At 43.2% G+C, this 13888-nt stretch overlaps 1 protein-coding gene across 1 annotated transcript in view; it reads left to right on the top strand.

Moving 5' to 3' along the window:
• Window positions 1-13888, top strand: part of LOC138666837 (scavenger receptor cysteine-rich domain-containing protein DMBT1-like) — an 88800-nt gene that overhangs the window by 41282 nt on the left and 33630 nt on the right. The window contains exons 15-17 of the mRNA XM_069755014.1: window positions 5161-5223; window positions 7358-7387; window positions 7835-8149. Of these exons, the coding sequence (XP_069611115.1) occupies window positions 5161-5223; window positions 7358-7387; window positions 7835-8149 (408 nt within the window). The remainder of the gene's footprint in view (window positions 1-5160; window positions 5224-7357; window positions 7388-7834; window positions 8150-13888) is intronic.

Below are 13888 nucleotides of genomic sequence, written 5' to 3'. Positions count from 1 at the left end.
ATGTGTACACATGCGTTCAATATGCATGCGTACTTTAGACTGTGCATGTCCAGGAAATTATGTCACCACCTCCACCATGCACATAAACAACGCATACGCATGCCAAAATGCATTTAAACGCATGCACACGCAGCGTTTTTTTGCGTCATGGGTCAGATGATGCGGAGGCGTAAGCATGCATTTTGGCATGCGTTTGCGCATGCAGATGATATGCTGCACACAGAAATGCTAATGTGAACCTAGCCTAAGAAGTGTTGTCGGAAGAAGGGTTTTAGTAAGCTATATTCAAAATTGGAATAAATGCTGAATACAGATGTGAACAGCTTCCAATGAGTTTCATACTATCCATGGCTAGTATTAGACAAAGGGGGAACCTGGGCATAAGTTTAAAGTGGGGCCCCAAATGCTCACATATTGCACCATCACACAAACATTTTACACATTTTACATCACACATTTTACATCACACATTTTATATGCTCTGAGTTCAGGCCGTTAACTGAGCGTGATCGACAATATTGAAGTCGTTTGACACTTTTTCACGAGTTTCTTTACAATGGCTGAGGAAGAATGATGGGCACAGATAGTCCTCGATACAGTATAATACAGTTCCCATACAGTATAATGCTTTATAGAATATAATGCAGCCCCCCTCAGAGTCTACTGCAGCCCCCCTCAGAGTATACTGCAGCCCTCTCAGAGTATACTGCAGCCCAACACACACTATAATGCAGCCCCCTCAGGGTATAATGTAGCCCCATCAGTGTATAATGCAGCCCCATCAGGGTATACTATGGCCCCCTCAGAGTACAATGCAGCCCCCCTCAGAGTATAATGCAGCCCCCCTCAGATTATAGTGCAGCCCCTTCAGAGTATAGTGCACCCTCTCCCCACCACACCCAGTATAATGCAGCCCCACTACACACACACATACACACACATATACACAATATAGTGCAGGCCCTCACACACAGTATAATGCAGCCTCCCACACAGTATAATGCAGCCCCCTCACACAGTATAGTGCAGCTCCCCATACACAGTATAATGCAGCCCCCCCACACAGTATAATGCAGCCCTCACACACAGTACATTGCAGCCCCCTCACACAGTATAGTGCAGCCCCCTCACGCAGTATAGTGCAGCTCCCCATACACAGTATTATACAGCCCCCACACACAGTATAGTGCAGCCCCCAAACACAATATTATGCAGCCCCCATACAGTATTATGCAATCCCCCACTCACAGTATAATGTAGCCCCTCCCCCACAGCATAATGCAGCCCCCACGCACATAGAATGCAGCCCCACACAGTATAATGCAGCCCTCCATACACAGTATAATGCAGCCCCCCATACAGTATAATGCATCCTCTCACACACAGTATAATGCAGCCCCCACACAGTATAGTGCAGTCCCCACATACAGTATAGTGCAGCCCTCCATACACAGTATAATGCAGCCCCCACTCACAGTGTAATGCAGTCCCCACCCAAAATACCGTATAGTGCAGCCCCTCCCCCACACAGTATAATCCAGCCCCTACACACAGTATAATGCAGCCCCACATACACAGTATAATGCAGCCCCCCCACACACAGTATAGAGAAGCCTCCCCACACACAGTATAGAGCAGCCTCCACGCAGTATATTGCAGATCCCCATACACAGTATAATGCAGCCTCCACACAGTATAATGCAGCCCCCAACACATATACACACACAGTATAATGCAGCCCCCCGCAGTATAGTGCAGCCCCACATACACAGTATAATGCAGCCCCCACACACAGTATAATGCAGACCCCACACACAGTATAGTGCAGCCCTCACACAGTATAGTGCAGCCCCCCACACACAGTATAATGCAGCCCCATATACGCAGTGTAATGCAGCCCCCTACACACAGTATAGTACAGCCCCCACACAGTATAGTGCAGCTCGCAATACACAGTGTAATGCAACCTCCACACAGTATAATGCAGCCCCCCACATATACACACAGTATAATGCAGCCCCCCACACAGTATAATACACCCCCCACACAGTATATTCAGCTTCACTACAGTATAAAGCAGCCCCACATACACAGTATAATGCAGCCCCTGCACACAGTATAGTGCAGCCCCCCTACAGTATAGTACAGCTCCCCATATACAGTATAGTGACGCTTTCCCCCCCAAGATACTTTACAATGGCTGAGGAAGAATAATGGGCACAGATAGTCCTCGATACAGTATAATGCAGTTTCCATACAGTATAATGCTTGATAGAATATAATCCAGCCCCCTCACAGTATACTGCAGCCCCCTCATCGTCTACTGCAGCCCCTTCATAGAGTATACTGCAGCCCCACACACACACAGTATAATGCAGCCCCATAAGTGTATAATGCAGCCCCATCAGGGTATACTGCGGCCCCCTCAGAGTATAATGCAGCCCCCCTCAGATTATAATGCAGGCCCCCTCAGAGTATAATGGAGTCCCCCTCAGATTATAGTGCAGCCCCTTCAGAGTATAGTGTAGCCTCTCCCCACCACACCCAGTTCAATGCAGCCCCGCTACACACACATATACACAATATAGTGCAGCCCCTCACACACAGTATAATGTAGCCCCCATACACAGTATAGTGCAGCCCCCCACACAGTATAGTACAGCTCCCCATACACAGTATAATGCAGCCACCTACACATAGTATAATGCAGCTCCCACACACAGTATAATGCAGCCCCCCACTCAGTATAATGCAGCCCCCCACTCAGTATAATGCAGCTCCCCACCCATATACAGTATAGTGCAGCTCCCACACACCGTATAATGCAGCCCCCCACTCACAGTATAATACAGCTCCTCCCTCACACAGTATAATGCAGCCCCACACACAGTATAATGCAGCCCCCACTCACAGTATAATGCAGCCCTCCAATACACAGTAAAATGCTGCCCCCATACAGTATAATGCAGCCACCCCACACAGTATAATTCAGCCCCACATATACAGTATATTGCAGCCCCCACATACAGTATAGTGCAGAACCCACAAACAGTATAGTGCATCCCCACACAGAGTATAGTCCAGCTCCCATACACAGTATAATGCAGCCCCCCACACATACAATATAATGCAGCTCCCCATACAGTATAATGCAGCCCTCCCCATACTGTATATTGCAGCCCCCCTACAATATAGTGCAGCCCCCACACACAGTATAATGCAGCCCCATGTACACAGTATAATGCAGCCCCCACACAAAGTATAGTGCAGCCCCCACACAGTATAGTGCAGCTCCCCATGCACAGTATTATGCAGCCCCCACACACAGTATAATGCAGCCCCCAACTCTCAGTATAGTGCAGCCCCCCTCCACACAGTATAATGCAGCCCACCACACACAGTATAATGCAGCCCCCATACACAGTATAATGTAGTCCCCAACACAGTATAATGCAGCCCTCACAGCCCCCCAAACACAGTATAGTGCAGCCACCCACTCACAGTATAATGCAGCCCTCAATACACATTATAATGGAGCTCTCCACACAGTATAAAGCAGCCCCCCACACAGTATAGTGCAGCCTCCCATACACATTATAATGCAACCCTCACCCACATACAGTATAATGCAGCCCCTACCCACATACAGTATAGTGTAGATGCCCACATAGTATAATGCAGCTCCCCACACAGAATACAGGCCCCCACTCACAGTATAATGCAGCCCCTCTGCTCACAGTATAATGCAGCCCCCCACTCATAGTATAATACATCCCGTACGCACAGTATAATGCAGCCCCCACAGTACAAAGCAGTCCCCACACACATAGTATAATGCAGCCCCCCACTCACAGTATAATGCAGCCCCCCATGCACATAGTATAATACATCCCTTACGCACAGTATAATGCAGCCCCCACAGTACAAAGCAGTCCACACACACATAGTATAATGCAGCCCCCCACTCACAGTATAATGCAGCCCCCACACACACATAGTATAATGCAGCCTCCACACACACTTAGTATACTGCAGCCCCCCTACACATACAGATATATACACATCCACACACACAGTATACATATACAATACTCACCCCTCCTCCTTGTTCCCCACACTGTTCCAGGTTGTGCTCCAGTCTCATCAGCTCCACTCCTGTTACAGTGTGGCGCATGATGAAGTGACATCATCATGTGCGTTCAGAGTCAGAAGGAGCGGGGGAGGGATGGGAGAAGCAGCATCAGATAACGTTCTCTCCTCCATCACTGCTTTCAACTGTATCACTGGGGGGATGGGCCATGTTGTATTAGCAGCACGCTCCCCAGGAGGAGCGGTGGCCCTAGACAGCTGCCTGGTATGCCTGCCCCTAACGTTGGCGTTGATCTTACCTGTGTAAACTAATATACATTAATTCCTCACTAGTTATCATTTAGCAGCAGAAAAAGGCAGCAGTATTTATCTGCCCAGGTCTCAGAACTAATGCACCCAGCAAAAAAAGCCAAAAATGCTGGGCTTGGCTGCACCCTGAAAAATTACGTGCAAACAAAAAAATACAGAATATGAGGTGATCATTTTTGGCCTTGTAATCTAGGATGTCTGTTCTTATGGGGCGCACTTAGATAGTGTTTAATAAGCGCCCTATACAACTACAATTTAATACTAAGCAATCACCCCCTCCATGAATTGGTAGGTTGTGAGTGGTTGTCTCATCAGTATCTTTTCCCTGTGTGGCCACCATCTTTACTACATGGGTTTGCTGCATTAGTTCTGAGACCTGGACAGGTAAATACTGCTGCCCCTTTTTTTGCTGTGTTAATTCTGGGAATCTTGGAGGATTTTTTTATTCCTGTTTTTGTGGCTTTGCTTTTAATTTCCCCGTATGTAAAAGAAAACTAACACTGTGCACGTTTTCAATTGACTCACAATTTTCCAAAAATTAAGAATAGTCAAATGTTTTGATAAGTATCTGGGCAAAAATACCACTGGGTACTCTAGAAAAAATGGGTAATGTACCTTAAAAGGAACTGAAATTATGGTCATATTGATTTTCAAGCTTCAGTAGAAATTGATAAAACTAAGCTAAAAAGATTATTTTAACAATGTAAAAGAAGATCCAAACAGTGATAAGTAACTATCTCTAATGCTTTATTACATGCCAAGGTTCATCAGCAGCTTCATCAGGACCCTCATATATTACTGATAATTCCACTTCTGCCACATCTGGTAAGTTCATAATTAATATATTAATACTGTATATACATAAGGTGATCATGGTGGATCAATCAATTATATGCCCTTATATTGTTTAGCCATCCATATTTCTACCGGTTATATCATAAACTCCTACAAATATTGCACCCCACATGATAGTAAATGTAAAAAAAAATAAAAAATATTGTTCTAATATCTATAAAAGAAACATACATAACAAATCCAGAATAATATGGAGGACGCATCCACACAGAAACGTGACTCGTGAGCTGCAAACTACATGGATAAGTATTAATATATAGTAATTAAATAATCTACACTGACAGGTAAATTATAGCAAGTACAAAAAGCACTGAATAACCAGTAAGAACAGAAAGATAAAACAAGGTACACAAAGGTAATCATAAACCATGAGTTAAAGGGAACCTGTCACCCTGTTTTTTCAGTATGAGATAAAAATACCGGTAAATAGGGCCTGAGCTGTGCGCTACAATAGTGTATTTTGTGTACCCGGATTCCCCACCTATGCTGCCGAAATACCTTACCAAAGTCGCCGTTTTCGCCTGTCAATTAGGCTGGTCTGGTCAAATGGGCGTGGTAACACCGCTGTTTCTTCCCCCAGATCTTGCTTATTGCGAACTCGCCTTCAGGAAAATGGCCGCCGCGATCTCCATCTGCGCACGCGCGGCATCCCGCGGCCATTTTCCTGAAACCCCGGGCAGCAGAGCACTCCATCTGCGCACGCACGGCCTCAGGAAAATGGCCGCCCCACCGATAACCAGGGGAATAGCGCCGATCGCGCTCTTTTCCTTCACCTGTGCAGTGGATTCAGCAGTTGGGCATGCGCAAACCACTACGCCACCAACGGAAAGATATGCAAGATCAGAGGGAAGAAGCAGCGATATCACCATGCCCATTTGACCAGACCAGCCTGATTGACAGGCGAAAACGGCGACTTTGGTAAGGTATTTCGGCAGCATAGGTGGGGAATCAGGGTACACAAAATACACTATTGTAACGCACAGCTCAGGCCCTATTTAACAATATTTTTATCTCATACTGAAAAAACGGGGTGACAGGTTCCCTTTAAAATACTGATCAAATACTGAACATGTGAACGTGGCCTAAGACAAGGCTTCTTAGGAAGATGTTAATTTAACTATATAAAGCAATACAGCAGTATATAGTAAAAGTGATCAAATATTCACAGGTCCAAGTCCTCATAGGGACTATTAAATAGTTAATATAAGAGTTAAATATGTTTGAAACGATATAAAAAAATAAAGTTTAAATCAACAAATAAAGTAATAAAAAATATGTGTTAAAGTCCATTCCATAAAATTGAAAAGTATTTAAGCCATCCATTGAACACTGTGAAGAAACAAATATTGACTCCAGATTTGAGCTTTTTCAGTCTCTGCACTTCCTCAAAAAACATGAAAAAATAAGATCAGTACATCATATATATCCATAAAAAAACACGTTATGCATTATGGGTCTCAGGATATGGTGAGACAAACTACATTTTTATTTTACTAGGTTCTGTATTTTTTTTTTTACCACTGATATATAAAAAGAACTAGACTGTTTTGATATCGCCATAATTGTACTGGCCTGTTGGTCATTTTACTGTACAATGAATGGCAGAATTACAGTTTGTTTGTTTGTTTTTTTTTACAATTTTACTCCACTTGGATTTTTTTTCCCCATTTGTCAGTACATAATATGGTAAAATGAATAGTATCACTCCAAATTACAGCTTGTCCTGCACTAAATAAGCCCTCATATGGCAATATCAACAGAAAAAACAGCTCTTGAAAGAAGGGGGGAGGGATGGAGAAAAAAGCGAAACTGCAAAAGTGAAAAATCGGTCAATCCTGAAGGGGTAAAAAGGTGTACAGGATACAAATAAAAATGTCTGCTTTCTTCCTGGAACAGCACCACAGCTGTCCATAGGTTGAGCTCAGCTCCACCAAAGTGAATCCAGCTGAGCTACAATACAGCCGGTAGACAGATGTGGCGCTGTTTTCTCGAAGAAAACAATACTTTTTTTAACATTGGACAACACCTTGAAAAATGCTGGTGAAAGATCGTTATATTTTATCTATTTTTTTTAATCTGTTTTATATCTATAATTTAATTGCAGGCTCTTCAGTCCCAAAATTCAACAGTTCAGGTAATTATCCTTATTTTCTAAATCCAGGATATGGATGCAGTGTTGAGTAGATATTTATTATTACTTTGTTTTCTGAGTTATTTCAATATTTGATCACTTCTAGTATTTTTTTATCTATAATTATAAAAATTGGATTAAAGAAGGATAATGATGAATAACCTCCACAAAAATAGCCCAACCTTGAAATTGTTGGATTATTTCTTCACAGCAAACAAAATATAAACAAATACATTTTTATTTGAATACACCTAAAGATGTCTTACCTTTTTGCATCTGTCTGGTGAAGATGTAACCCTTCACAGTACATTAGGAAGGATGGTAAAACAAGAGTACAGAAAAAAGAAAGTGTGAAGAATCAGACTACATAGATGCACTTGTAGTCTGTAACCATGGAGAAGTAGACAATTACAATGTGCACTGAAACATATTACTATCCTTTTTGTGCAGCACAAGCGTTGTCTCTGAGACTGGCAAATGGAAGCCGATGTTTTGGCCGGGTTGAAATCTACTTTAATGGAAAATGGGGAACAGTATGCGATGACCTTTGGGATATGAGTGATGCAGAAGTGGTATGCCGCCAAGTCGGTTGTGGCCCGCCCATTTCCCCTCACATAGGTGCCTACTTTGGCCGGGGAGAAGGACCTATTGTTTTGGATGATTTAAAGTGTCTTGGAAATGAAACGTCTCTGTGGAACTGCTCCCATCGAGGACTGGGCGTACATAACTGTGGGCATCCAGAAGATGCCGGAGTTACATGCAGAGGTAAGATGTGATCAGATTTTTTTCATCTCATGAAATATTCAAAATGTATTGGGATGGTGATCGAAAGCCTCTAACCTACAAACATTATTTACAACACTTCTTATCAAATTTCATAGAATCATGGCATGTTAGACTTGGAAAGGGCCTCAATAGTCAACGTGTCCAACCCCCTGCTTAATGCAGGATTCAATAAACTATTTCAGGCAAATGTCTGTCCAGCCTCTGTTTGAAAACTTCCATTGAAGGAGAACTCACCACCTCTCATGGCAGCTTGTTCTACTCATTGATCACCGTCACTGTCAAAAAGTATTTTCTAATATCTAATCTGTATCTTTTCCCTTTCAGTTTCATTCCATTGGTTCTCATGTTTCCATGTGCATATGAGAATAATGATGAACCCTCTACACTGTGACATCTCTTTAGATATTTGTAGATAGCTATTAAGTCTCCTCTTAACCTTCTTATTTACAAGCTAAACATTCCCAGATCCTTTAATCGTTCCTCGTAGGATATACATTGCAGTCCGCTCACCATCCTGGTAGTTCTTCCCTGAACTTGCTCCAGTTCTTCAAAGTCTTTTTTAAAATATGGTGCTCAGAACTGGATTCCAGATGAGGCCTAACCAAGCAAGAGTAGAGGGGGATAATTACTTCATGTGATCTAGACTCTATGCTTCTCTTAATACATCCTAGAACCGTGTTTGCCTTTTTTGCTTCTACATCACTTTGTTGACTCATGTGCAGTATGTGATCTGTTAGTATACCCGTCGTTTTCACACATGCTATTGCTTAGTTCTATTCCTCCCATTCTATAGATGTAAATTTTGTTTTTCTTGCCCAGATGTAGAATCTTGCATTTCTCACTGCTAAATACCATTCTATTAGGGTACCGTCACACTATACGATTTACCTACGATCACGACCAGCGATATGACCTGGCCGTGATCGTAGGTAAATCGTAGTGTGGTCGCTGGGGAGCTGTCACACAGACAGCTCTCCAGCGACCAACGATGCCGAGGTCCCCGGGTAACCAGGGTAAACATCGGGTAACTAAGCGCAGGACCGCGCTTAGTTACCCGATGTTTACCCTGGTTACAAGCGTTAAACTAAAAAAAAACAAACAGCACATACTTACATTCTGGTGTCCGTCAGGTCCCTTGCAGTCTCTGCTTCCCGTACTCACTGACTGCCGGCCGTAAAGTGAAAGTGAAAGCACAGCCGCTGTGCTCTGCTTTCACTTTACGGCCGGCAGTCACAGTGCTGGAAGCAGACTGCAAGGGACCTGACGGACACCAGAATGTAAGTATGTGCTGTTTGTTTTTTTTTAGTTTAACGCTTGTAACCAGGGTAAACATCGGGTAACTAAGCGCGGTCCTGCGCTTAGTTACCCGATGTTTACCCTGGTTACAAGCGAACGCATCGCTAGATCGCATCGCTAGATCGCTAGATCGGTGTCACACACACCGATCTAGCGATGACAGCGGGAGATCCAGCGATGAAAGAAAGTTCTAAACGATCTGCTACGACGTACGATTCTCAGCAGGATCCCTGATCGCTGCTGCGTGTCAGACACAGCGATATCGTAACGATATCGCTGGAACGTCACGAATCGTACCGTCGTAGCGATCGAAATGTTATAGTGTGACGGTACCCTTAGTCGCTGCCCATTGTTCAAGCTTATCTAGATCCTTCTGAATCTTTTCTCTGTCTTCTTAAGTGTTAACTATCCCTCCTAGATTTGCATCATCTGCAAATTTGATTAGTTTACCTTCAGTTTCCTTATCTATATCACTTATAAAAGTGTTTAACAACACTGGGACCAGGACAGAGCTTTGTAGTACCCACTTGAAACACTTTTCCAATTGGATGTGCAACCATTTATTACCACTCTTTGAGCACGATCACTGAGCCAGTTATGAATCCATGAAACTTTAGCTATGTCAATCCCATACTCAGTCATTTTTTCAATAAGGATAGTATGAGCTATTTTATGAAATGTTTTGCTGAAGTCAAGATATACTATATCTACGGCATTTCCGTAATCCACCCAGTTAGTGATTCCATCATAGTTGGAAATTAGATTAATCTGATATAACTTGTTTGCTACAAACCCATGCTGGTTTTGATTAATTACTGTATTATTGTCCCCAAGTACTTACAAACTTGCTGTAATAATTTGTTCAGGTATAGAAGTAAGGCTCACTGGTCTGTAATCTCCTGACTCCATCTTCTTTCCCTTTGTGAAGATAGGGACAACATTTGCCTTTCTCCAATCTTCTTGGACTTCTCCTATTTTCCAGGATTTTTCTAAGATTCTGGCTAGTGGTTCTGTAATTTCCTCTGCTAACTCTTTCAGTACATTAAGATGCGATTCATCTGGACCTGGAGATTTAAAATCATTTAAATTAGATAAGTGTTCCCTCAACAGCTCTCTGTTTATAGATAGTGTGGATTATTTTATTCATTCAATTGCACCATGTTACAATTGCTTTCTTAGAGAACACAAATGCAAAATAGGAATTTAAAAGTTTGGCTTTCTCAACATAATTTTCAACCACTTCCCCCTTTTCATCTTGTAAAAATCCTATAGCATCTTTGACTTTTCTTTTGTTTTTGACACGCCCCCCCAAATCCTTTTTTACTACTTTTTGTCTCTATTGTAATTTTTACTTCAGTACTAGCTTTACTTCGTTACTGACTTTTGCTCTTCTAATGCTTGCCCTGCGTTCCCTGAACACAGCATTATATTCTTCTTTAGATATGGCCTCCTCTTTCCATTTGATATACATTTCTTTTTTCCTTTATAACGAGTGATTAAGTTCTGTGTTCATCCACCCTGATCTCTTTAACTGCTTACAATTCTTCCTTCTTTTTGGAATTGTTACCAATTGTGCGGTGAAAATTTCATTTAGCAAAATCTCCCATCCTTCTTTGACATTTCTGTCCTTTATAACATCCATCCATTGGTCCTTTCCTACCCACTTTTTGAGTCTATTAACATCAGCATTTCTAAAGTCCAACCTTAAAGTCTGAGTCCTCACTGGTCTTCCTCTTGTAATCCAAATTTGTGGTTAGCATGGTCGCTGGCTCCTAAATTCCCAGCCACCATTACTTCCTTTTTATACAATTCAAATATTTCTTGAGCGTTTTTCCAAGAATATGGGGGTGGGAAGTAAACAGCCACCAGACATAATGGTTGCCCATAAATTTTACAAAATAACAAAACATACTGCCCATCTTTATCTACATTGTTAGGACTGGCGGAACGCACCAAGAGAGATGATATAGATGCGTTCGCAGTCTGGGGTCCACCGTGCAGGTGAAACCTGCTGCTAGGAAATGACAGACAATATGGCGGTATACAAAAGAATACACGCGTGGGTTAAACCTCACCCAGCGTGAAGAAAGCGATCCTGTTGCGTCACAGGACCGCGGTACCGCACATAGAGCGCGAGCAAGTGGTCAGCGAACTAAACCCCAACAGGGATTGTAGTCCGATTAGACCCTTGCTGGCACTACACCGCTACTGGGTGTGAAAGGAATTATATAATTAAGGCACCGAAGTGCGAACTGTGCCGTGCTGGCAGGCACCACTAAGCACCCAGACGTGGGTCAGGAAGCGCACACTGGCGCGTGGCACCGCACTGGCGGTCACAGCAGTAGACGCTGACACGTGTGTGACACGTTGAGTGATAAGTCGGGCGCTAGATAGCAGCCATACTCCATATGCGAACAATCATACAATAGGGTAGGGGTATTTAAAGAACGACTTGCACTCACAACAAACACACGTATTAAATTGTACACTAGCGCATGGCCGTGCGGTCATGTGCAGTTTATATAGTTGCAGGACAGGAAGCGGCCACAGAAACTTTGCCCTTCCAAGACCTGCCAAGAGGACCAATAGAATGCGCTGCAGAGTCTGAGCACATGACCCTCGATCTCCAACGGGAGATCTTGCCCTGGGCATGCTCAGTGTGCGCAGACAAGGACTTAGTCCCAGAGAAGTCCACTCGCTGCTGACCAGTATAGGCTTTACAGGCAGAAGCTGGAGAAGCAGCAGTAACTCTTCTCACAGAGTCAGACTGAGCGAGACGCTGGGATCGACGTCCCTGCTGAGCAGGCTCCACTGCGGCTGGAGGAGAATGGGAGACCGCAGCGGAGACGGATCGAGATTCCCCCTGTGCAGCAGAGGAAACTCGACTCCTAACATACATGACTTTCAATTTCTTCAAAAGGCGCGGACGCCCCAATCAGAACCGAAACCCCACCTAGCATATGAAGAATACACAGAGTGATAAGACTTCCCAATCCACTTCCTTTTTAACACATCTACCTTTTCTGTAAGCAAATGTGTCTCCTGGAGGCAAATGACATCCAGGCCCCGTTTTCTCACATATTCCATAATTGCCGTTCTCCGAGTACCCTCCGACAATCCTCTTATATTCCAACTAACAATTTTAATTGTGTCTCCTACCATAAAGCCTCACAAATACAAATTCCTGACCCCTTGAAATAGGATGCTGTTCCCAGTAAGCTATAAGTCCCAATTTCCAGCAATAGACCCCAGCCCCCCCCCCCTCCTCCCACCCCAATATTCATTAACAAAATAACCCATAACTGCAGGGCTGGCTCCAGGTTTTCATGGGCCCTGGGCGAAAGAGTCCCGGGGGGCCTTTAACACATACCACAATTCATAATGCACCGATACGACAGAGAACTATAGGTATAGTACAATGCCAAAGATTTCACTTACTTCTTACATTACATGAGTGATATCTATTGTACATTCTACATTAGCTCAGAAACCGGACAGTATAGTCCTCTATACAGAATAATGAGCCCCATATATTGCTTCAAACAGAATAATGAGCCTCATATATTGCCCCATACAGTATAATGGCCCCATATAGTGCTCCATACAGTATAATTGGCACCACATAGTCCTCTATACAGAATAATGAGCCCCATATATTGCTCCAAACAGAATAACGAGCCCAATATTATGCTCCATACAGAATAATGAGCCTCATATAATGCTCCATACAGTATAATGGTCACCACAGAGTGCTCCATACAGAATGAGCCGCATATATTGCTCCATACGGAATTGACCCCATATAATGCTCCATATAGTATAGTGAGCCACATATAATTCTCCATACAGTATATGATGGGCCCCATCTATTGCTCCATATATAATGGGCCTCATATAATGCTCCATACAGTATATGATCCGCCCCATACAGTATACTGAGTCCCATATATTGCTCAATACAAAATGAGCCCCATATGATGCTCCATACAGAATGGGCCCCATATAATACTCCTTACAGAATGTGTCCCATATAATGCTCCAAAAATAATTAGCCCCATAAGATGCTCCATGTATAATGGGCCCCATATAATGCTCCATATATAATTGGCCATATAAAATGCTCCTTATATACTTAGTCCCATGAGATGCTTCATATATTATTGGCCCCATATACTGCTCCATATGTAATTGGCCCCATATACTGCTTCATATTGAATTGGCCCCATAAGATGCTCCATATTAAATTGGCCCCATATAATGCTCCCTATAGAATTGGCCCCATAAGATGCTCCCTATATTAGTAGCCCCATATAATGCTCCATATATGGGCCCCTTCTGATGGTCCCCATAAATTGCTCCAAATATAAAAAAAAAAAATGAAATACTCACCTCTCGTTGGTTGACACTGCTCTGCTCTGGACT

Source organism: Ranitomeya imitator, chromosome 2 (assembly GCF_032444005.1).
Source record: "Ranitomeya imitator isolate aRanImi1 chromosome 2, aRanImi1.pri, whole genome shotgun sequence".
NCBI classification, from domain to species: Eukaryota; Metazoa; Chordata; class Amphibia; order Anura; family Dendrobatidae; genus Ranitomeya; species Ranitomeya imitator.
The sequence above is the reverse complement of the archived record's forward strand: the minus strand, read 5'-3'. Positions and strand labels throughout refer to the sequence as shown.